This window comes from Diceros bicornis, chromosome 6 (genome assembly GCF_020826845.1).
Source record: "Diceros bicornis minor isolate mBicDic1 chromosome 6, mDicBic1.mat.cur, whole genome shotgun sequence".
NCBI classification, from domain to species: Eukaryota; Metazoa; Chordata; class Mammalia; order Perissodactyla; family Rhinocerotidae; genus Diceros; species Diceros bicornis.
This window is the reverse complement of record NC_080745.1, coordinates 68,666,674-68,692,576: the sequence shown is the minus strand read 5'-3', so window position 1 is coordinate 68,692,576 and position 25,903 is coordinate 68,666,674. Positions and strand designations below refer to the sequence as shown.

Here is a 25,903-nt window from a genome sequence, read left to right as displayed (position 1 = left end):
GACAGAGCTGTATGGCCATTTTATGCATAGCCCCAGAAGCCACACAGTGTCAATTCCATGGCATTCTAGTTGTTGAGGCTGTCACAAAGTCCCACCCAGTTTCCAGAGGAAGGGAATAAACCATCTCCTGATGGGGAGTAACAAGGTTCTAGAAGGACGTATGGAACCGGGAATATAGCTCTGGCCATTTTAGGAAAATACAATCTCTCACAGACATCTTTCAACTTTTATATACATATAGCCTCATTCTTTAAAAACATTGCTTTAATACCAAAAAGTACAAAGAAGGGGGAAAAAATGGTCTACCATTTCCCAGGTACTGTGTATTTTTTTTAGATTATAGGTATGTTAGCAAAATGACCATGTTAATATTTTGTCTATCTTCCAGAAAAAAATATGTCAGCATTTTATATGCATCTTGTTTTTTCTATTTAATACTATATCTTAGAGGGTTTTTTTTCCCACTTGAGCATGCAAGATTGACCGCATCCTTTTAAATGGTCACATAATTCCATTGTATGGCTTTCCCTTAATGTATTTAACCAGACCTCTATTGAGAAACGTTTAATTGGTTTCCAGTTTGTTGCAATTGCAACCAATTCTGCAGGAAACATCCTTGTACGTTTTTCTTTTCTTGTCATACACTTGTGAGTATATTTGTATGGTAAATTTTTAGCGATGCAACTGCCAGGAGAAAGGGCATGAACGTTTAAAAATTTGAATAGACCTTGACAATTACCCACTGAAAAGACTAGTCCATTTTATACTCCTATCAGTGATTTATGAGTCTACTGTTTGCCCACAAGCTTACCCATGCTTTGTATTATCAATAGTGTTAATCACTGTCCATCTGATGGGTAAAAATGATTTTCAGTTTTTGTTTGCATTTATATTTCTTTAGGTGTGAGTGGTGGTGAGCATCTGTTCATGATGGCTAACCTTTAGACAGATGCAGCTCTGTCCAGGACATTAGCCATTGCTTCCAGCAGAGGCTGAGGATGTCCCAGGCCGTGTGTTTTAGCAGTGGTATCAGCTGCAGAGCCAGCCTGGAGGCCGGCCGCCGAGGTCCTAGTTAGTACACAGCTGGAATACACATCCTGAAGAACTCAAACCTCAAGGTTCCCAATTTGCTACTTCAAGTGCTTGGCCACACGCCTGCCCAAATATTATATATAATAATGCATGCCGGCCACGATCTTTTAAAAACCAATCACCATGTTATTGACTCAGACCTCTCATAAACCAGACGCCATTCGGCTCTGCTTCAATGATTCTGTCCCCAGTCAGATGAACTTGAAAAACTAAGGTTGTTTTTAAGAAAGTGCTAATTACGTGGAGAAGATAGCTTCAGTAATACAAATGGTCTTAATGCTGCTTCCACTTTAACCAACATAGCTTAATTATCATAATAAGATGATGCCCGCATTTTCATCGTTGATTGGGTTTGGGACAGTTAATTAGGGCACTGAGCAACACCCCTTTCGATAATCTTGGCTAGAAATTGCTTCCTCAGAGAGAAGGGTTTTCATTTTTTTGTTCTGACACCAGTCAGTGAATGCAGGGAATAAAGCAAGGGTGAGGACAGAGCATCCTTCCATCTTTTAGCCCTACTTTAGAGCAAAACCACGGTGGTGTCGCACACGCGGTGATGCGTGGCACAATTAAGTTGTGACAAGTCCTGAATTTTGTGATGTACTGAAATTTGTGAATGATTAGTTTATTCTAATGTAAATTAGGTAGTAGGATAACATATTGAGCTATTAGCGTGGGGTTTGTTTTTCCTGTATTTTATTTCTTCTTTCTGAGAAAGAAGCCAGCCTTGCCTCAAGGAGATTTGGTTTGGGGGCGGAATGCAGAAGTTTTTTGTGCAGACAAGCTGGCTTCTGTTTTCTGGAAGCCTGGAAGCCTGGGAGGGATTGGAGATTAGTGGACTCCAGGCATCACAGACCGGAACATGCTTCCTATGGTGCCTGCAGCAGGTGGCAGGATGGCAGAACTTCCATGATGAGGCTTTGTGGTGTCTCTCTGAGGCTTAGAGCCTTGGCCTAGGATTCCCAGCTTCAGCCAAGATTCCCAAGCTTGGAACGGAAGCTGCCGCAGCCTCCTTCTCTGCAGGGACACGCTGGGGATATCAGCAGAAGCCTTGCTCTCAGGAGAAGAGTGGACCCGTCCCCATTTCCCAGGCCCCATAACCTCCTGGATTTTCACACATCCCCAGGGAAGAGGGGAGCCTGCCCCACCCCACCACCACCATTATTATTTTCCTGCCAGCCCAGAGGATGAGGTTTCCAAGCCCGAGGTAACTTAAAATAAAGAAAAAAGGGAATATGACAAGTCTCGTCCACTTGAGTTTTGGGAATAAGATTCATATCTCACTATAATTAGATAAATTCAAGGTGAATCTTAGAACAAGGTTATGTTCCCTCCTGAATGGTCCCTTGAGTGGGAGAGAAAGGGATGACTTCACAGTACAGTTCCAGGGAAATTGCTTGCGACCCTCTCACGGGAGCATGCTGCCCACAGAAACCACCCTCCTGCGTCACTATGGAAACAATTGGAAATCAGTGCCCAGAGGGTGGGGGAGAGAAATGTGATGAGTTTGTTACAGTTCTTCAGTGGGGTCCACTTTATCATGAACTGAAAATTTCCCCCTGTCCTGCAACCATCTTACATGCTGACCAGCCAGAGGTGACCTGTGAACACAGGGAAGTGAGTGAATAGAATCTAACTTAGGAGAGGGTCCCAGACCTCCCGAGAAATGAGTCTTCTCCCAACATGAAGAAGCTTGAAAAGGCCTTACTCATTCCAGCAGCCAGCCCAGCCCAGCCCAGCGCCTCGAGAAGAGTCAGCAAGCTGCCTGTGCCTGTGGTTTCTGTCCCGTCCCGGCTTGCCTTACCTGGTGGAGGGCAAGAAATGGGAACTCCGCTCCTGGGAATGACAGCTGGCTTGGGAATGCCGGTGTCAGCGCCTTGTCGGGGCTGGGCCGTCAGCACAAGCAGCCACCCCGTTAGGGCAAGCCCAAGAACAGGGAGTGATTTGCTGTTTCTGTCCTGTTGTTGTAGACCCGGGTAACCAGGAAAAATGGGAGGTAGGCAGGTTCTGAACCTATAGCCAGCTGAGTTCTGGTTATGTTTCCACAGGGCTGGACATTTAACCAGACTTAGAACTAACTGTTCTCATATGTTTCCTCAGAGGTTGCTCACATCACAGTTCACCTCAAAGTCTGTGACAGACCCAGCAGTAGGCACAGAGTGGTGCTTAATAAATGTTTCAGTGGCTGGGCAGTGTACTTATTGAGTGCCAACTGTGTGCAAGGCATCATGCCAGGTATAGAGGGGCATGCCAAGACAAAGCACTGCCCCTGTGTTCAGGGAACTTTCAGTTATGTGGATCTAAGCACATGCCTACACGACTCATAACCCATGGATGCAAATGGATCTTGTTTGACCTTCAGAGTTTTAAAATTTTATACCTACATAAAAAAGATGGCCTACCATCTGTATAAAAATGGTAGTGTATGGGGCCGGCCCCGTGACTTAGCGGTTGGGTGCATGCACTCTGCTACTGGCGGCCCGGATTCAGATCCCAGGTGTGCACCGACACACCGCTTGTCCGGCCATGCTGAGGCGGTGTCCCACATGCAGCAACTAGAAAGGATGTACAGCTATGACATACAACTGTCTGCTGGGGCCTTGGGGAGAAAAAAGGAATAAAAAAAAATTGAATTTATAAAAAAAAAAAAAGTGTATGTATGTGTGTGTGAGTGTGTGTGTGTGTATGTCTGAAAGGCTACAGAAGAAACTGGTAACTGGGGTGGCCTCTTCACATGGGGAATTGGGGGCCAGGAGTGGGTGGGAGACATTGCAATGTTTTATAATTTTTTAATGTGTAAAGTATAATAACTCTTAAAGAGACACAAAAAAAGGGATGGGGGAATTCACATAAAAATCCAGATTTCTGGCAGTACTGGGAACATTTATTCTGGAAACTGTGTGTGGGTGGGGGAGGGGTGGCATTAAAGGATGTTAAGCTGAGAGCTGGCATCAGATTTACACTTTGGAAAGACTGTTTTGGCAGCAGAGTGGAGGAGCATTGCATGAGGGCAAGCTCAGGGGTAGGTAGACCAGAGAGATGCGTCTGCTGCGGTAACCAGGGAAGGGTGTGAGGGCCTGAACTGGGACAGTGGCGGGAGAGAGAGGTCAGAGACACTGATGGAATAGAACTCAGGTAGGGAACCAATTTAGGGGTGAAGGAGGGTGGAAAAGGCCAGGAAAACTCCCAGGTTCTGCAGGACAGAGCACAGTAAGTGCTGCAGGAGTTTTAGATGAACGGAAGGGAAAGGGGGCTCTCTGAACTGGAGACAGCAGAAGTGCTGAAAGAGTACATCTCCTGAAATGCAAGGAAAGCCCCATAGAGGAAATGTACTCTCGGGGTAATTAGCTCCTCTCCCCTCTTCCAGGCACCAATCGTGTCTCAGTGATTTACCAGAGAAAACGGTCTCTCTGGAGAATGCAGCATGGGAGAACTGGACTTTCAGACAGAGAAACTAAATCTTGTGGCTTAAAAGGCAAAGAAGCACCAACTGAAAAGGAGTTGAAATCATATTCCTTTAGGGAATGAATTTTCTTGGATCTGTATGCATCCTTTACAGCTTTATTAGTCACTGCTAAAGCCCTTTTTGGGCTACAAAGCCGCCAGCAGGGTGCTGTTCCTGGGAGGATTACCTTGAGCAACAAGCCCCAAACAGCAACCCTGAATGTCAACAAGCCAGGCTGCCCTGGCAACACCACTGTCCAAAGGGAGGGGTGGGTGCCCTACCCCTGAGGGTTGAGGCAGCCAGTAAATTAACCAGCCTGGAGCTTCTACAATTCTCTTTTCCATTAAAGTTTGCTTTAGTAGTTTGGGGTCCTTCACGAAGGACAGAAACAGGTTGGTTCCTCGGAGGCAGAAAGTGAGTTTTGACTGCCTCTGCTTCTGCAGTGGCAGCCATGACAGTGTTTGATCACATTTGCTGCTTGCATCAGAGTTGAAAGTATTTTCCCTTTGAGGCTTGGTGGTCAGCTACCAATTTAGTAACTCTGTGGCCTCAGACTTAATCCATGATGTAAGAAAGATATTTAAAGTAAAATTGCACTAATGTTAAGTACTTAATAATAGCTAATGATTATTGAACTGTAATGCACCAAGCACTCAGCAAACTTAAATCTTCTCAGAAACCCAAATATGTAGGTACTGTTATCATTCCCACTTTGCAGATGAGGAAATTGAGGCTCAGACTAACTTGCCCAAGGGTGTGCAGCTAGTAACTGCAAGGGCCAAGTTTCTACCCTGTGAGATTAACCACTAGGCTGTACTGCTTTCAGGATCAGAGAAGCCCGTTCTCTGGTGGCTCTGGACTGTGAACCCAACACAGAGTGTCTGCAGATTTGGGTTGATGTATAAACTTTATTTTTATGACAGCTGAGGCTGGTGATAAAGGTCATATGGGCTGAGTGGGTAGGGTAGGGTATCACGTGAGATGTGATATCTCACGTCACACCCGTGGCAAGGAGGGGGCAGGTATTTACTGAAGCATGTAGGAAAGCTGGGTCAGAGCAGCAAACATTCCTACCTAAACAGCAGTACAGTTCCAGAGGGAGACCAAGAAAATGGTTCAGTAACCTCCAAGGGGTTTAGTTTGGCCTATGCAGTATTGGTATACTCAGGCTTTATTTTTTTAATACTACAAATGTTTAATTATGAAATACTTCAAACATACAGAAAATAATAAAGCAGAAAACCTAGATACCACTGAGATAAGACAGCTGTTAATATTTTCCCATATTTGCTTCAGCTCTCTCTATCTTTTTAAAGAAACATAATGTTAGAGATACAGGTAAAGCCAACCCCATCCCTTCCCCGCCTCCACCCCCACAGGTAACAACTGTCTTGAGCTTGCTGTGCAGCATTCCCATGCAGATTTTTTATCGCGGCATAATTTACAAGTAGTAAACTGCAGAAATCTTAATTGTACTGCTTAATGAATTTTTACTGTGTATACTCTCAAAACAAGATATAGATCAAGAACATATCTAGAACCTCAGGAGCTCCTTTGCCTTACATTTCAAAAATAAATTGACGGAGTTGCCAACATTTAGAAGTTTAAAAATCTAGAGATTTAATGTAAGAATCCAAATTTCTAACTTCTCTTGAAATTTTGGGAAATCTGACCACACTAAGCTCATATTCTGGCCTGGAGACAGGGGAGCAGCTGCCCACTTTAGACGAGGGACAAGCTGCCCGGGTTACCTACTGCATCCATCATGCCCTGTTGTTATATCCTGCCCACTTCATTCGTTTACATAACCTAGCCTGTGACTCATCCCTTGGAAGGTGCCACCATATTTGTAATATTTCGAAAGCGCTGCCAGTATAAAAAGGCTGAGAACAATTGCCTTAGCCATCTTAAAGACCGCAGAGTTTGAGAAAAAGTGTCCTCCTCCCCTACCTGCCCGGTGTCTTGGGAAGCTGCTGACAATGCTATAAAACAAAAAGGAACCAGATTCTCCAGGTCTTTGCTACTCAAAGTGTGGACCTTGGACCAGCAGCATCAGCGTCATCCAGGAGCTTGTTAGAAATGCCAAATCTCAGTTCCCTCCCCAGACCTACTGTATTAGTCTGCTGGGGCTGCCATAACAAAGTACCACAGACTGGGTGGCTTAAACAGCAGAATTTTATTTTCTCACAGTTCTGGAGGCTAGAAGATCAAGGTGTCAGCAGGGTTGGTTTCTTCTGGGGCCTCTGCTTAGCTTGTAGATGGCTGCCTTCTTCCTGTGTCTTCACATGGTCTTTTCTCTGTGTGTATCTGTGTCCTAATCTCCTCTTGGAAGGAGACCAGTCACATTGGATTAGGACCCACCTCAAAGACCTCATTTAACCCTAATTACCTCTTTAAAGACCTGTCTCCAAATACAGTCACATTCTGAGGTACAGCATAGGACTTTTGAGGGGACACAGCTCAGCCCATAACACCTACTAAATCAGGATTTACACTTTAACAAGATCCCCAGGGGACTCATGTGCACATTAAAGTTGGAGAAGCATTGGGGCTGGCCTGGTGGCACAGTGGTTAAGTACGCGCATTCTGCCTGGGCCGCCCAGGGTTGGCTGATTTGGGTCCTGGGCACAGACGTACTTATCTCTTATCAAGCCATGCTGAGGTGGCGTCCCACATAAAAGAACTAGAAAGACCTACAACTAAGATATACAACTATGTACTGGGGCCTTTTGGGAGAAACAAAAAAGAAAAAAAAAGAGGAAGATTGGCAACAGATGTTGGCTCAGGGCCAATCTTCCTCAAAAAAAAACAAGAAAGGAAAAAGAAAATTTGGAGAAGCACTGCCCAGTGCCTGCTCCCTAGTGGATGAAACACCACTGGGTCTGTCTCAGGTGGATGGGGAGAAGGCTGGAGTGATCTTTTAGATGTACTTTCTCTCCATTCCATAGGTCTTACTGCAAAACGTAAGGTAAATTTCCTCTTGAGGGAGAGTCTCTGCTTCTCACGGAGGAAGAGCGACCCTCTGCACTTTGGGGAATGTGAGCAGATGAGGTTAACATGTGAGGCGTGATGAACCAAAGCTGGTATGAATCCGACCCACGGGAGTTTAAGAAGAGCCTCCTGAAAGCAGGTTGGAATGTGGGAAATGTGGCTGCTCTTAGCAAAGAGGTCATTTTCTTCTGGTCACTACCTGCAGGCTTCTTCTATCAAGGTGCAAGGCAGGTCTCTGGGGTTTCTTGGAATGGGGACCAGGAAGATACCACACTGCGTTCCTCTCCACTCTGCACAAGCTCATTTACCACCTCTGTCATAGGCCTGATGCTATGGTGACAGTTGCCATGGAGATACTCGTATGCATGGTTGAAGCTAATTCCAAATCATACTGTCAATCATATGGTTTAAACTAGAAATTTTCAAGCTGTGTTCCATAAAGCTATAAGGTGCTTCCAGAGTTTCACAAACATTGTATTCAAATCTCAATTTAAAATATTTTAAATTTATTTTTAAAATTACAAAGAATGTATATGCTTGGGGGGGGATCAAACAGTATATAGTATAGAATATATACTAAAAAGCTAATGTCCAAATTCCCATCTGACAGAGTAGCTTGTTTAAGGCTGATCCCTCTACAAACAATAATTATGAATTCTGGACAACCGCCCCCACCACCACCACCACCACCAAAAAGCCTATTTGATGGCACTGGAGAGCATCCAGACAGGAAAGAAAGGGAACCACTCTGGGTGAGACCCGCATTTGTATAGCTTTTCCCCTAAGGCAGGCCTTCTCAAGCTTTAGTGTAGATTAGAATCTCTGGAGAGCTTGTTAAAATGTAGATTGCTGGGCTCCACTCCCAGAGTTTCTGATTCACTAGGTCTTGGGTGGGGCCCAAAATTTTGCATTTCTAACCAGTTCCCCCGTGATGCTAATGCTACTGGTCCAAGGACCACACTTTGAGAACCACAGTCAGCTTGCACAGGGTGGGGGTCATTGAGGAACTAAAGCCACAGGCGTATTGGCCTGATGATTCTGAGAAGGAGTTTACAACTAGAATGGCTGAAAATTGAGGAGAAAATTCTGTAAAGGAGAGAGTCACAGACTGGGAAGCCCCCAAATGTGTGTATAAATTCTCAAATCCTTGGCTGACCCTTGAAGTGTACATGTCCAGGTGAGACTCCAAAGAGTCCAAGGGGAAACAACAGCTGATGGCTGAAAGATTGAGCAGATTTCAGCAATTGCCCATCACAGAGGAGACAGAGTTTGGAGTTGAAAGTCTCACCAAGTTATAGGGGTTTGGTAAACAGCTCAAGCTTACAATTGAAACCATGGAAGGGCCACACTCTAAGAGTAAAGACTACATCTCTGACTAAGGCATTCACCCTAGCACTGAGGTTAAAACTAAAATAGACTCATCCTACCAAAACCTAAAAGCAAGTTTTCAGTCATATGATCCACCAGTAATTTCCCTGCCTACTGCAAGAAAATGCTCGTCCGAAGAAGATACCAGAGTCCAATCTCTAGAACATATTCACAATGTTCACTCTACAAAAATTACTACGTATGTGAATAAAAAGAAAAATGTGACCCACAATCAAGAGATAAACCAGTCAATAGAAACAGACTCACAAACAACCCAGATGTCAGAATTAGCAGACAAGGACTTTAAAGTAACTTTGATAAATATGTTAGCAAGTCTGCAGTAAAAGATGCATATATTGGGTGAAGACATGAGAAATTCAGGAGAGATCTGGAAACTGTAAAAAAGAATCAAATGGAAATTGTAAAACTGAAAAACACAGTCTCCGAAAAGTGATCCTCCTGCTCCACACCCTCAATCCCAATCTGACTTTCTGCCCCAGAGTAAAACATCTATAAGTAGGCTTCTTTGGTTGTAAATGATAAATACTTTAGCTAGCTTATGCCAACATGGTGAGGTATAGGGAAGCATACATAACCAACCTGTGGGGAGGGACAGAAGGGAGCTGGTTTAGGATCAGCTGCCCTAGGGATTCAAGTGCCATGAAGACGCTCTTGTCACTCTCACCTCCCTCTGAGAATTCACTGTGTACCCTCTCATGGTGAGCAGGCTTCTCTGGGTGGTGAGAGAGATGGCTGAGGTCAGCTCTGGGCTCATAGCTTCATAGCTCTGTGAGGAAAGAAGTTCCCTTCCCGTAGCAGCAGTTAGAAAAATCCCAGGAATGGTCTCTGATTAGTCCAGTGTGGGTTACATTTGCTCCATGGACCAATCACAATTGCCAGGGTGTGGGGTATTATTAATGGCTTGGATCAGATGCCCAACCTCAACCAATCACTTTGCCCAGGGAGGCAGTTCCCTTTGGGAGGAGAACAATTCCGCAAAAGGATAAAGGTAGCATATATGTGGTCAGTGGAGAACTATTGTGAGCTGGAAGCCACTTCAATTTGTGCCTACTAGACCCTTATCAGGTGTGAATCCTTCCACGTCATTTGATATGTGTTACATAGTGTCGAACTGTGTGCTCCCTCAAAGCAGTCCCATGGCAATGATTTGGATGCCAGTAATTTTGGAGGGACATGATCCAAAGAAGCATGGTGAGGGAGTGGGGAAGTGAGGAAAGGGAGAAAGCCAATGAAGGTACGTAATGAACAGGTTAGTGTTTTAGGCAAGTGGGGCTCAATCCCATGGTGCCCCCTGAGAGCCTGTGTAGAACACACCTCAGAATTGTCCAAGGGACAAGGAAGTTGGGGGATTTATCCACCAACTCCAGTCCCTCATTGGTTGCAGGTTGCCCCCAGCAGCACACAGCCAGAGTAAGCCCTCAGAGAGACACAGGTGCTTGAGGGCGGGGGCTGCCATTGTGTAAGGAAACCCCAATGAAGCTGCGGATCTCTGGGGTGGACCGAGGGGAAACGAGCAGGGCACTGACAGTGCCTGAAACACATCTGTATATCTCTTTACATAGAAGGGATCCTGTTACACGTTATACCGTAAGAATTAATTTTCCAAAACTATGTTTAAAACTCAAATAATAAATAATACCCACATCCAGATGTGTTGTAATTCCAAATGGAAACACATTGGTGACCACAGGGCTAATGTACGCATTATAGTTCAATAGTCAGTCCTGCGATGACTAATTTATATGTTATACTTCTCATTGAGGCACTATCCTACTATAGTTATTAGATATGAGTGCCTGAATCGCTAATGTATATTTTCTTCAAGTGGACTTAATTACCCTTCAAACTAAAAATGGATTTCACAGGTGAAAACAAGACATTTAAGAAGAAAGTTTGATGATGGGTGTGATGAGTTTAATCAGGACCAAGATATCAGATATCCTACCTCAGAACAATTCTTCAAAGCATCATCCTCACTGACAATAGTTTATGGCAGCAATGTGCCGAAAATGCTCATGCAAAGCCACTCAAAGACAAGAGAGCACAAAGTTATTTAGTTGTTTTGGGGAGTCATCTTTTATGGCAATAAAAATTACCCAAGTCCTAAATATGTTTTGTGTAGTAAATTTCGCAAATTAGTTTTACAGACCCTGCCAAGTGGCAATGCCATTTGTGACTAAACAAAGTAGAGCATGAAAACAAGGCTTTCCATTTCATTCCATGGAGAATGAACAGCTTAATGTTTTTGTAAAAACATATGCAAAGAAGTCTGGGTGATGAAAATGCACTCACAGTGCCACACATAACACATTGCACTTGAAGGAGAACATACTATTAAGGAAAAGCTTAGGAAACTTGAAGCTATTATTAATAAGACCTATTAATAATCGGGCAACAAGAACATTGAAGGAGCGGGCTGCTGTGAAACAGCATCAAGAACCACTGCCTGATCACTCTGTCCAGAGAGGGATTTGCACGTGCACAGATCACACTGGAAATGCAAGTTCCCTGAGCGCAGGGCTCTGGTATATCTTATTCCCAGAGTAAATTCTCAATAGTTATTGAATGAATGAATGAATCCAACTTGCTTGATGTTTGAAGATTAAAGTTATGTACGATCTTTACAAACCAGCAAGACCAGAGGACAAATGGTGCTTATTTTAGTAAATAATAATAGTAATAATAATAAATAATAATAATGGCTAACATATACTGGGATTTACCCTGTGCCCACACTGTGCTATTTCACATGAATTATCTCGTGTTCACCTGACAATGACCCCATAAGGTAAGCATTATTATCTCCATTTTATAGACAAGAAACTGAAGCTTAGAAAGGTTAAACAACGTGCAAAGATTGCACAAAGAATAATGGTAGACAGAATCCAAATCCAGACCCACACTCTTTCCCCACCACACTCCTTTGCCATGTATGCATTCAGAAAAGCTGTTACAAGGAAGATTTTTTTATCGTGCTATGAAATGTTGACAAAAATGTAATAATGACATTCAAATGGTAAGAAAACGATGGGGGAAAATGAGAGAGAAGTGGCTTCTATTAAGTTGTGCCTGTACCAGGGTTAAATCGTCATTATATGATACACACATCCAGCATTAGCTATTATCAAGAAGACAGCATCTTAAAATACATTGTATATGTCATCTCAATGGTGCTGAGGCGTAGTCTTCACACTGAGGACTTTTCAGACATCTTAGGGTTAATGTAATAAGATGGGCAGTGAGATCCAAAATTTACCTTTTACTGTTCAGGCCAGAGCAAGATGCTAGTATGACCATTTCAATTGAGAAAAGAAATTACCACAAGAAATTACTCTCTATCTGGTTAAAGAAAACCTGTTATTAGCTAAATACTTCTTTTATTTAAATGGATTCAATTTAACTTGAATGCTGCAGCTGGTGCTTTTACAAACCTGAGTGGGCTGACGCTGCTTTGCAGTACTGAGATTTTATTGTATTAACAACTTAAGAAAGTGTTAGCAACAAAATCAAAATCAAGTCACAGCTCCATATTAAAAAATAATTCTGATTTGAAATTTTGCAAGATATCTGACACCTTAAGACTCTAAGATATCACATTTTTTAAATGGCATCGTTGAACGTCTTATAAGATTAAAAAGTATATCTGAAAAGTATTTTTTGGTGAACAGTGAAGCTAAAAACTAGCAGAGGAACCCTTCATTGACCTTGAAATGGAATTAATTTAAGAATTTGAGCAGTCATAGGTGTTATTAGTAGTATAACTTTGAAACAGAAAATTCTTATTTTTTTTTTAATTTTATTTATTTATTTATTTTTCCCTCAAAGCCCCAGTAGATAGCTGTATGTCACAGCTGCACATCCTTCTAGTTGCTGTATGTGGGACGCGGCCTCAGCATGGCCGGAGAAGCGGTGCGTCGGTGCGCGCCCGGGATCCGAACCCGGGCCGCCAGCAGCGGAGCGCGCAGACTTAACCACTAAGCCACGGGGCCAGCCCAGAAACAGAAAATTCTTATTGCTCTTCTTTTAAGCTTCTGGATCAGTTTCATTGAAGAGTGTCAGAATACTGCAAGACAAATTGCTTCAAGACTGTCATATTTGTGAGGACTGTCTTCATGAGAATCAAGACTTGATGCTGTGCAACAATAATGAAATATAGAAATAGATTGCTGACACTGATATAAAACTGGAACTGACATCCATAACCACAAAATTCTGGTTTCTATGCTTATCAAAGCACGTTCGTTGTTCCCACTGATTAATTTTACATTTTCATTTTCAATAAATTATTTAAAAATCATGAATATTTCAAGCATACCTCACAGTACAGAGAAGAATATGAAAAATAAGTTCTCACCACCCAATTTTAACAAATATTAGCATTTTACCACATTCAATTACTTTTTAAAAGACGTATTACTACAATTACAGAATCTTCTGGTTCTCTTCTCTCACCAGAGGTAACCACTATCCTGAAGTTGGTGTGTATCCTTTCTGTCCATTTTAATACTTTAACCACAGACGTATATATCCCTAAACATATGTACATTATGTATAATATTGTTTTTTATTTTTAACATTTACATAGATGGTATACTGTTAATATCCTTCTGCAACTTGCATTGTTTTGACTCACCAGAATCTTATGGAGATTTATCTGGGCTGGTTTGTTTAGTTTTATCATTCATTTTTTAATTTTTTATTGAGGTATGTCTTAGTCAATTCTGGCTACTATAGTAAGAATATCGTAGACTGGGTGGTGTAAACAACAGACATTTATTTCTCACAGTTCTGGAGGCTGGTAAGTCCGAGATCAGGGTGCCAGCATGGATGGGTTCTGGTGAGGGCCCTCTTCCTTATTTCCTTACATGGTGGGGTGGAGAGAAAATATGATTTCTTGTGTCTCTTCTTATAAGGGCACTAATCCCATCGTGAGGATCCACCCTCACGACCCAATTACCTCCAAAAGACTCCATCTCCAATACCATCACATTGGGGATTAGGATTTCAACAAATGAACTTTGGGGGACACAGACATTCAGTCCATAGCAAGGCATAACATACATACACTGAAGTGCACAACTGTAGTGCACAGCTGAAAACCTCCACCCAGATCAAGATGGAGACTGTTTCCAGCACACCACAGTTCTTTGTGCCCCCTCCCAGATCATCCTTCTCAGAGACAACCACTAATATGACCTCTAGCACCATAAATTAATTTTGGCTGTTTTGAACTTTGTATAAATGAAATCATACAGTATGTGCCCTCTGAGTCTGTCTTTTTTTGCTCAACATTGTGTCTGTGACTTCAGCCAGTCTGTTTCATGTAGTAGTGGTTTGTTCTTTATCATTGGTGTATAGTATTTTATTGTATGAATGGAACACCATTTACTGATCTACTCAGCATTGGTGGACATTAGGATGGCTTTCAGTTTTGAGTTATTATGAATAATGCCACTATAAATATTTTTTGTATACTTTTTTGGTGGACATAGGCACTAATTTCTCTTGGATCTATACCTAGGAGTGAAATTGCGGGGTCACAGTAAAGGCATACTATACAGAGTTGAGTAGTTGCAACAGAGATCAAAGGGCCCAAAAAATTGAAAATATTTACTATCATAATTCATTTAACAAACATTTAGTGAAAACTTGTTATGTGTCAGACATTGTTCTCAGCACAGGGGTGTGTCATGGTGAGAAAATAGACCAACATCCCTGTGTTTATAGAGCTGGCATTCTTATGTTTTAGTAATATCATGAATTAGTAGTCAGACATTATCTACATGGTTTCTTGACTATCCATTGGTGAGATTTTTCTATTTTGTTTCTAAACATCTGAGCAGTGGCGACCCCTCATGTGTTAAGCAGGGTAGATAAATGGCTAAGAGTTTTGGCCTGGAAGAGTGGGATTTCCCGAGGATCTCCTGGCACAAATGGTCCAGTTCCTACTACAATAAACAGCATCCTCAAGTGGGAATTCAAAATCCCTTGTCACTGGCACCTCCCATCTCCATGGAGTGTTCTTGCAATGTGCCCATGCAGGATGCTGTGCACTTGTAGACTGGGCTGGGCCTGCCCTGACCCTGCCAGCAGACAGCCCTGTAGGTCAGCAGTAGTCACCCCCAGCTGCAAGGTGAATATGCAGTAATGCACGGCCTCGTGCTAGTTCCTTGGAAAGAATGATTTGTGGGTTTTTTTTGTGATGAAGATCGGCCCTGAGCTAACTTCCGATGCCAATCTTCCTCTTTTTGCCGAGGAATATTGGCCCTGGGCTAACATCCATGCCCGTCTTCCTCTACTTTATATGGGATGCTGCTACAGCATGGCTTGACAAGTGGTGCGTTGGTGTGTGCCCGGGATCCGAACCTGCGAACCCCAGGCCACCGAAGCAGAGCACAGGCACTTAACCGCTATGCCACCAGGCCGGCCCCAAGAATGATTTGTTTTTAACTAAGTTCAAAACTTTTAATATGCCTCCCAAGAAGTGAACTATTCAGAAAACTTCCTCTTCTCCCCACCCCCAAAATTAAAGACAAAACAACAAGAACTCCAGAAAAATAGGAAACATCTGACCTCCATGAAAGTTAAAACAAACAAACAAACAAACAAACCTCTTAAAATCAAAATATCTTTTAACATGGCCACCCCGGTGGCATAGTGGTTAAGTTCGCGCACTCCACTTCGGCAGCCCAGGGTTTGCAGGTTCAGATCCCAGGCACAGACCTACACACCACTCATCAAGCCATGCTGTGGTGGCATCTCATATACAAAATAGAGGAAGACTGGCACAGATGTTAGTTCAGGGATGGTCTTCCTCACCAAAAAAAAATTAAATAAAAATATCTTTTAAGAGTTTGAAGCTATATCCACATAAGTTACTTTTACTCGTAGCAAGCAGGTGAGTGACATTATCCAGGTATGAAAAACCATGAAATAAAAGATGACTCAGAAAATATTGCTTTCAGTCCATGTAATAAATGCCTTACTTTGAATGTAGAGAAAGAAGTACACTTTTAAAAAGTTTCTCTCTTCCAGTCCTCATTAAATAAATGCCAAACAAATATTTAAAAAATAGAGATTTGAAGGGGCCCAGAAGTCTTGGTTTTCCCTTACCTAATTCATTGTTTCCTCCACCTAGCCTGTGAGCTCCACAAAGGAGGACATTTTTGTTTGTGACTAAGTTCTCATTTGTGGAATAAGTACATGAGCATAGTGCTTACTCAGCATAATTCCTGGCACAACACAGTAGGGGCTTAATAAACCATTGCTGATATTGCTATTGTTGTTGTTACTTTTATTATTATATCATGATCATTATTATAGCCAAAGAGAACTTTTGCTATTGACTAGATCAGCCTCATATATTACAGACTAAAAAAATGTAGAAAACTTGAGTAGCACCACCGTCCCCCAATTATGCAGGCCAAGAACCTACAATTGTCCTTAGCACCTCCGCTCCCTCATCCCTGACAAAGAGAGGCCACTCTACCTTCTACCGTTTCCTTCACTCCATCCCAGGACATCATCCTAGTCCCACCCATCATCATCTCTTGTCCTCCATGGCAGAACTTCTGACTGTCCTCCTCACCCACCAGGCCCCTTCACCGAGGGACCATAGTGGTCCTTTCAAAATGCAAATTAAAGCGGCCGGACCCATGGCCAGTGGTTAAGTTCAGCATGCTCTGCTTTGCTGGCCCACATTTGGTTCCTGGGTGCAGACCTACACCACTCGTCTATCAATGGCCATGCTGTGGCGGCGACCCACATACAAAACAGAGGAAGGTTGGAACGGATGTTAGCTCAGGGTGAATCTTCCTCAAACAGAAAAGAGGAAGATTGGCAACAGATGTTAGCTCAGGGCAAATCTTCCTCAGCAAAAAAAAAAAAAAGCAAATTAAAAAAAAACACTTTTATTATTACAGAAGGACATGTGCACTATAGAATTTTTAAAATTTTAAATACATTTTTAAAATTTAAAACTTTATATTCCCACCCCCAGGGATTGCCATCATTCATACTTTAGCACGTGTTTGCCCCACCCCTTGATAACATTTGTCATAATTATAGTTTCACATTTGTTTTTATGATTTTTAAAACAATGAGTATCTTCTCCAAAGGTGATAAATATCCCTGAGGACAAGGACCTTGTCTGGTTTGCCCAAAGTGTAGCCCCAGTTCCTAGCAGAGTGGGTGACACATATTGGTGACTTAACACATATTCATTGAGTGAATAAATAAAGGAATGAAGTCCTTGAAAAAGTACACAATAATTTAGGTGTATTTTGGGGTGTGTGGGCCACTCATACCAGCCCTCTTTCTTAGAATTAATTCCCCAACCCAATGGGTTGATTCATGATAGTCACCTTGGTACTAATGACTCCGCCTCATAATAATTGATTGAGTCAAGGTGGACATGTGACCAGAGCTGAGCCAATCAGATTGTTTTTCCTGGGAACTGGGATCTGGACTCCAGAGGCAGCCAATGAGTCTCAGATGTGTCTGGAATTGAGGGACTGGTAGACACTTGGGTGGTGGGGGACTCCTGCTACGTGGGTGAAGAAACAGAAAAACAGTCTGCAGATGGAGAAGAATAAAACAGACACAGTGCTAAGCAGAGATAAGAGATGGAGAAAATTATCACGTTCTCAAAGGTTTGCTACTTCCTGGTTCTCCTCTGAGAAGCCCAGATGTCTGTGGTAATGAGACACCACTGCATATTGGAAATAAAGCCCTCTCCTTTTTTCAGCTGGCTCAGCTCAATTTCTAGTACCTGTAAAGCAGAGTCTTAACTAAGACATGCACTATTCATATATTAGGTGGTAAAATTAATCAAAGTGATCACAGTAATCTGCCTGGGGCAACACCTTGTTGATGACACTCCGAATCCCAGCCTGATTCACTGAGGCAGGAAAAGCCAGCCTACTAAGGCTTCCTCTGCCTGCTCTAGCCTGTTGGGTAAGAAATGAACCAACTATGGAGGTACTTTCTGCTCAAGACAGAGAGGGCAGGATGTGAGCTGGAGCCAGACTTGACTTTGAGAGTCTTGAATCTTTCACCTGAAATAGACATATGGATTCAAACAGATGAAGAACAGTAATTTCTATGACATTTCTGAATAGAGAACTGGAAAAAAAAAGGGGGGGGTGGGCGTCAAACCAAAACCAGACTCATATTTTGGGTTATTTGTGGCTTCAGGCTATTTAAAGAAACTGGCTTTGAATTCCCCAAGGGATTTTTTTTTTTTTTTTAATGTTCTTTTTGTCATCCAATGGCCAACTCAGGGTTTGCTGGCTTCTGGAAAACCCAGGGGATTTTGAAAAAGAAAATCTGTGGTGGCTTATGGTTAAATGGAACTATACAGACTAATCTTATACCAAGATGATGCTTATACCAAGACTAATCTTATACCTACAAGGCAGGAATACTTGAGGGCATGTTCAGTAGTTGAGATAGATGTATGAAACCATCCACACTCTCATCTCTGAGGGTCTTAACACACAATGTGCTAGTTTGGGGACCAGATATGTGGTCAGTGTTAGGGATGCAGCCTGGAGTTATGGAATAATATTTTTTCTTCTGTTAATCTAATTTATCCTTGGCCTCTTTGGCCATGCCAGTCACCAGATTTCCCTCTGGTACTCCAGGGGCATGGTCATGTGCTAAGGCTGGAACTTGAAGTGGTTCGATCAAAAAATTCTGCTACCTAAGGACCGTCATCAGAGTCAAGGCTAAGACAGGAGGCTGAGAGATGGGAGGCACCAGGTAAAGAAGCCCGTTGAGATTTTGCTGATGAACTTACTGTGTTGGGAGTCAGACAGAGGCGGTTTCCACTACCTGGTGGTTTGGCAAGCAGGAGGGGCCTGTTATTATGGCTGCAATTAGTGAACAGTGGGGCTCAGCAGACAGGGCAGTGCTGGTGCCTCCTGCTGGTCTCATTCCCAGCAACCAAAGAGAGGAGAAGTCTGGCCACCAATTTACTTCCCTTTGGAGAAAATGGAAGTTGGCCTTGCTGTCTACTCCAAATTCAGGAGGAACCATCCTCAAGACACTCTGCAAACATAATTCTATTAAGCCTGATTTGAAAGAGAGAGAGAGAGAAATAGAAGGAGAAGAAGAAAGAGAGAAGCATGAGTGCCCTGGACTGCTTATAGTCTATAAATTGGCAGGTTATTTGTGCCAGGCCCTCCTGCTTGTCCCTGCCAGAGGACAGCCAGGGACTGAAAGGGACACAGTGGGCCAGCTGCTGGAGGTAAAGGTGCTAAAATCACTTTGGCCAGGAGAGGGCCCCAAATTTCACTCCAATTTGCACATCTCTGGGTAATAGTCCAGTTAGACCTCACTTTACATAATAGTTATCCACCATCCTAGGGCATGGAAGGAACCAGAAAGATCACCAGAGACCCAGAGATGGGAAGTGACTTCAAGGTCACAAGGCTGGGTTGTGGTTGGGCAGGACAAGAACCCAGGCTGGGTAAGTCCTGCACCGGAACTAAGTTCAACTCTTCTTAAGTGTCACTGTCATCAGCAGCACCTACAAATATCTGTTGAGATCCCACTAATTTAAAAAGACAGCCATTTATTGAGTGCCTGGCCTGTGTAAAGCCTGTGTGCTGAGTGGGGGTCGGGAGGGAAAGGTGATGCCAGTGTCTAAGTTCATAGTCCTCGAGACCATCGTGGGCTTCTTACTGGTTTAGAAGGCACAACCTAAGCGAAGAGTATGTTGAGCAGAAGGGAATGCCTGAAGCCCTTGGGAAGGAAATCTACGTGAGGTTGAAATGTACCCGGGGAAAAAAGGAGAGCCTGTGCCATTTTATACTTAAAGCCTCTTGGGTATACGGCTTCCAGAGGGAAAAGAGATTTTTTCCCACAGGTATAAATAACTTCTGCCCAATTAATCCCCAGAGATCTCAGCACCATGGGCTTGGGGTCGGGGCTGATGCTCAGTTGCTCCCTCCAACTGAAGTAATTCAAGAGCACTTGGAAGTTGGGAGTACTCAAGTTGTGCTCCAAGACCCTGAATTTAAGAGATGTCAGGTTGTCCGGGGTTTCTTAGGCTGGAAGAAGGCCATCACCTTGCAGGTGAGCACCGAGTCACTAGGATAGCAAGGGAGCATGGAAGCCTTCCTCTCTCCTCCAGATCTCTATGCTTAGGGTCATGTTCAGTGTGGATCCCAGTCCAGAAGAAGGAAGGTGAGCGGGAAACCACTGATGCCTCTTAGGTGAGCCAACTGTTCTGACTCACAAAGGAACCCAGGGCAAGCCAATCCTCCTCCTCTTCTTTCCCTCCAACAGCTGAACACCAGCTCCTCTCACCAGGGGCTTCTCAGGCTTAATCAGCTCTTCCAGAATGCCTTGTGGCCCACAGAGGAAGAGTGGCTGGGTGCCATTATGAATCCTTTTACCATGAACCCACAGGCTGTCTTGATTCATCCCAGGTCCTCCCAGGTTCCCACAGCCCAGGCTTCCCTGGAGGGGAGCTCGGTGCTGAGGGCCTGCCCCAGGTTCCCGTGCACCCCCACCCCATGGAGAACAGGCCTTGCTTAGGGCATGGTGCCTTGTTTCCTCCTTTCCCATCACTGAGCATCATTGCCAGGTCACCTTCTCCCAGGACGCCTGCTCCAGCATCTATCATCTCTCTGATAGAGAAGCCCTGTGCCTAGTGTCAAGATCCCTCACAATCTGGACCACCCACACTCATCCTTCTCCTTATTTCCTTCTCCTGTGCCTCACCCCCTTCCCTGACTCTTCCCCCAGTGGATGCTGTCCTCCTGGTCCTCTGCCTGTCCCCAGCTTGTTCAGGCTTCAGGTTGCATGTATTACTTCTCCTCACTCCACCTTTTCTTCTCCCCTGATCATTCATTCAATGGATTCTTGTAGTGTGACTACTACTGTGTATAAGGTGCCGTTCTTGGCTAGATGAGGGGCGCAGAGAAGTACAAGACAACTTACAGCCAGTCCTTGTGCACCAGGTGCTTTCAGAGGAAATGAGGTGTGGTCTGGACAAATACATACATGTCAAAGCAGCTCAGGGCAAGCGCTGCTGGCTCAGAGGGGTTCAGAGGAGGCCGAGTATTCCAGGGTGCTCCAAACTCTGGCCATCCTCTGAAGCCTAGCCCAGAGACAGCCTCCTCCATGAAGTTCTCCCTGATTACTCTGGGCCTCCATTTTCTGGAGTCCTAATGCACATTTTATTAGATGCAGTCTTAATGGTATCCCCATTTCTCAACTAGAGTGTCTGCTCTTTGAGGGAAGAGACACACGTCTGTCTATTGGATTCAGTTTTCAGTTCCACAAACACTAACTGAATTCTCCCACTGTCTTCTGTCTCTTAATGCCTTGTAAAATGAGCATAGAATAGGTGCTTGATTGATCCTAAAATTCTAGAACTTTAGAGAAGAAATTTTAAAAAATATTTATTTTTAAATGTCAAAATCCATATATGCTAATTATGAAAAACAGAGAACTCAAAAATGTCTCCATGGAAATAACTACTGCAAAGAGTTTGGAATGTATATAGGAAGGAATCTTAAAGGACCATCTAGTTCAGCACCCACTTTTTACAAATGAGAACATTATGGTGAGCCTAATGCCTGTGGCATTAAGTGATTTGCTCAAGGTCAGATATTTAGGTAGTGGCATATTTTGCTCTTCTAGCATCCTTCCCTAAGAAGTTTGGAGGAATAGTGGGATACTCTGTACCAAGCAAATGTGTGAATAAAGTCTTTGATTGGTACAAGGGTTCTGACACTGCAGAGAAGAAAATATGAATACAATAAAGTCATAAAGCTCTTCGCCCCCATTTTAGATGTTTCACATTAGTCCACAGTACACAAAGCTTTATTGTAACTGTGAAACAATAGAATTAGTTGTGAAAACACTGCCTTTTTAGAATAGAAAAAAATGTTGAATAGAGAGGGGGTGCTGGGTGGGGGATAGGGGTGTAAATTGAATTAAATAGTAATTGTGCTCCAAGTCCAAGGACTGACAAGTGGCTTGGAAATTCGGTTTTCCAGACCAGAGGGAGAGGTGGTGAGAAAGCCAGAGCCTGGGGCCAATGATGAGCTGGCCCCCAACCCACTGGATTTTCCCACCATTGTGTGCTCCCTTGCCTCCTCACCCCACCTGGGGAGGGTCCCAGGGGAGCCCTGGGTTTAAGGCAGTGGTGTTAGGCCGTCTTGTAACCCCACTGGTAAATGATGTCACAGGTTAGTTACACAGGCCCAGATCGATGGACGACTCAGGCAGGGCATCGATCACATTTCCGGGGAGGATTCACCCTTTGTGACCCGCAGGGGGGCAGGTGGTTTATCAAAAGAGTCTCTGACTTGAAGGATTTAATGCTGGCCCCTTCTCCATTCCTGTCTCCTCCTCGGGGAGCCTGGGCACTAACAGCAGGGTAATAAACTACTTTTCATTAAAGAGATCTGGGGGACAGGAGTGGGAGGGGGACGCAAAGGTGGGGACAAAAAGGCACAAATCCGCTCCAAGACCGAAGGCCAGGGTGCGGACACACTGGGTTCACTTCTCCCCGCCCCTCCTCCCTCCGAAGCCACCCTGAGTTTCTGAGCCCGACGAAGTAGCCCAGTGTCGCGCCAGGCCGCTGGCTGCGCTCTCGGCTCGGTGGGGGCGCGCCGGCCCGCCCCGGCCTCTCGGGCCAGGCTGCAGCCCCCTCCCCGCCGCCCCGCGCCCCTCCCCCGAGCTTGGAGCCCCTCCCCGCGCGCTTCCCCTCTCTCCCCTCCCTTCCCTTCCCCCCCCCTTCCCTGCCTGCCCGGCCCTGCCTCCGCCTCCTGCGCCAACAGCCTCCGCCAGCGCCGAGCCCCCCGGAGCCGGAGCGCGGCGAAGGGGCGCTGTCGGCCCCTCCCCAGCGCGCTGACAGCAGGCTCCGGGGCCCCCGCCCCGTCCCCTCGCCGGCGGGACACACCCCCGCCCCTCCTCTGCTCCGCCAGTTCCCGCCGGACCCACCGGGCGGCGGAGAGAGCGGGCGGACGAGCCGGAGAGCGGCAGCGGCGGCGGCGGCGGCGGCGGCGGCGCGCGAGGGAAGGGGCGCGCGGCAGGCCCACGGGGAGCCGCCCGGGGCGCACGGAGCCCGCGTGCCCTGCGGCACCGTCCCTGCCCCGGGGCCGTACCTGTGGGCGCCGGGAGCCCGGGCAGCGGCGCGCCGGGCCAGGGTGGCGGGTGACCCCGGGGACCCGGGAAGCGGGAGAAGGAGCCGGAGCCCTACCGGGATGAGAAGGTGACGCCGCCGGGGGGCGCCACTCGCTTTGTGGGGGAAGATGCTCGCCTACTGCGTGCAAGATGCCACCGTGGTGGACGTGGAGAAGCGGAGGAACCCCTCCAAGCACTATGTGAGTACTGCCCCGACCGACCCCTGCGGGGGGCTGGCCAGGGACTCCCGGGAGGGACTCCGGGTGGCCCCTCGCCCCTCCCCGCTGTTAAGTCCTGGAGCTAAGTGCCCACAGGGCAGCCCTCGGCTGAGTTCCTTCACAGGGCTGTGATTTCCAAGGAAGCCTTTTCTGTCCGTCCTCTCTACTCCTCCAGCCCCCCGCCCCCCCCCCCCCGTTTTCTTTTTTTGGCACTGGAGTTGGCAAGTGGCTGCCCTTGTCTGTTACAGCGGTGAAGTCATCTGTCCGCCTGAGCTTTGATGGATGGTGGGGGGAGCATTCGTCAAACCCTTGCTGCGAAGCTCCGTTGGGAAAGAGCATCTTCCCGGCCCTCGCTGGGGGCTCGGGTCGCTCACGCTCACACAGACCGAGAAGCTTTCGGAGGCCTGCCCTGGAGAAGGAAGCTTCGCGCTCTCCTCCCACGTTTGCTCCGGTCTCTGCCTCCCTAGGCCTGGGTCTGGGGGCACAGGAAGGCCGCCGCACCCCCTGCCCCACCTCCACCCTCAGCCCTGAGCTTTGATTTCCTTCTTAAAGTCATTGTGTCCGTCGGTGTGAGGAGAATTGTGGCTTTTCCTTTTATCCCTCCTCTGGACGTGACCCTTAACCGGGTTCATTTCCTCTTAAGTGATGCTCCATCTCCAGACACGAGGAGGCAAATGTTTGCTGTGGTCTCCGAGGAACGGCTGACTGCCCCTCCCCCTTTCTTCCCCAAACTTAATGAGAAGGGGCTAAGGTTGACTGAGCGGAGCTCCCGAGTCTGTGTGACACATTCCCCTTTCATCTCTGCCTGTCCTGTCTTCCCATCCTTCGCACCTTGGGAAGTAAACACAGTGTCCTTGATGCCTGAGACCCGCCATCTGAGCGGCTTTGCTCCTGTACTTGAGATAGAAGAAACAGCTCGGCATCCAGAGCAGAAGGACAGCATCTTATTTGCAAATTAGGCACTTAAAGGAGCATTTAGAATGCTCAAAGCATTAATTTTGGCAATTAAAACAGGCTGTTGGTTGCTGCCCTAGACTGCACATGATCTCTGAAATGCCTTTTATTTCCCTGTTGAAAGGGGACTGGGGTTCGTGCTAATGTCAGCCGCAGGCTACTCTTTCTGTCTTTATCACCAATAGCTCTGAACTTTGGGTTTCTTTATAGTCGGGTAAATGGGCCTGGGCTCAGGCTGAGGAGGAGGTAAATCGAGGAGTCTGGTTCCTGACCAGAGAGGTGGGAGCCTATGGGAGAGTTGTTCCTTTTGTATTATCTGGCTCAGCAAGCATCTTCCCCTGCCGTTTCAAGAAAGCTCTTTTTGGAGGACTTGGTTCACCATGTCGTCATCTTGCTCTGGGGACAGATGTCCGTTTGTGCATCCCAGTGCCTATTATCAAGTCCACCTTCCTAACCTCTTTTCTCAGATGTTGCAGGCTAAGTTTCAGGGGTTCTCTTCTCTGGTCTTCAGTTAGAGTTGGCACTGCTTTCAACAGATGACACTCTCTGCTCTGAGAGCCAGGCAGGTGATTTCTTGGCTTTGGATTTTAGATGAAACATCAAATCTTAGCTCAGACCACTGATGTCCAAGATTAAGGATGTAGGACTTACTGGCAACAAGCCAGGGGTGTTGCTAAAGTGATTGGGGACCCACTGCAGGCAGTATGGCGAGGTGGTTAGCACTGGAGCTCTGAGTTAGAGGGTCTTGTTCAAAGCCTGGCTCAGCCACTAACTAGCTATGCAACTTTGGGCAAGTTAGTTAACCTCCATGGGCCTCAGTTTCCTTATTTTTAAAGTGAGGATAATAACAGTATCTACTTCATGGTTGTCTGGAGAATTAAATGAGATCATCCACACAAAGTTCTTAGGCCAGTTCCTGGCACACAACAAGCCCTCATTAAATGGTATCTTATTGGTGAGATTCTGACTAAGCAAGCACTTTTGAAAAGCAGCTATTAATGGTCTGGCAAAAAGGAAGAAAGATTTTGGGTTTTAAGATTGACAGTAACTTGTTCCATGTGAAAATACAAAAGAAGTCCTGTCCAGTTCCCTTGAAATGATCATTTCCTCTCTTTTTGCGGACCAAGTGTTTCCCAGGACATCTCCGCTTCCCATGTAAGAATCGACAGTATGTTTGGGTCAGGGAGTGATGTCACTGAACAGATGGGGCCATGCAGAGCTGGGAACTGAGGTTGTGGAAGGCAGTTAAAGGAGAAAGTGTTATACGTTGTGGAATGGTGGAGCTGACAGGGACCTGAGGACTCCTCAGGCTCAGCCCCCCATTTGACAGATGAGGAAACTGAGAACCAGGTGGGGTAAGGGCACTTGCAACACAGCTAGTCACAGCACCTGGCTCTAACTGGCCTTTTGCCCCTGGCATGGGATTTGTTCATCTAAGTCTAGTTGGGGTTGACTAGGAAGACAAATATCTGGTGGTAGCGAGAGGCTCCTACAGACTTGGGGCCTTAATGCATAGCAGAAGGAGAGGGGGCCCAACAATAGAAAGTGTTGGTGGGGCCGACAGGGGGAGGAGAAGCAGGTTGGGGCAGGCTTCCCTCTGAACCTTAGGAGCTCCTCCTCTCTTGGCCCTTGCATGGGGGACATCACACACCAGACTGGTAAGGCACTG

The 25,903-nt window shown here is 45.6% G+C and overlaps 1 protein-coding gene across 4 annotated transcripts in view; it reads left to right on the top strand.

Moving 5' to 3' along the window:
* The first annotated feature begins 22,775 nt into the window (after nt 1-22,775).
* Nucleotides 22,776-25,903, top strand: part of SH3PXD2A (SH3 and PX domains 2A) — a 242,671-nt gene continuing 239,543 nt past the window's right edge. For 3 of the 4 annotated variants that reach the window (XM_058543934.1, XM_058543936.1, XM_058543935.1), the window contains exon 1: nt 22,776-23,262. In XM_058543934.1, the coding sequence (XP_058399917.1) occupies nt 23,191-23,262 (72 nt within the window). In that variant the 5' untranslated portion in view covers nt 22,776-23,190. The remainder of the gene's footprint in view (nt 23,263-25,903) is intronic. The other variant, XM_058543933.1, reaches the window with a different exon arrangement.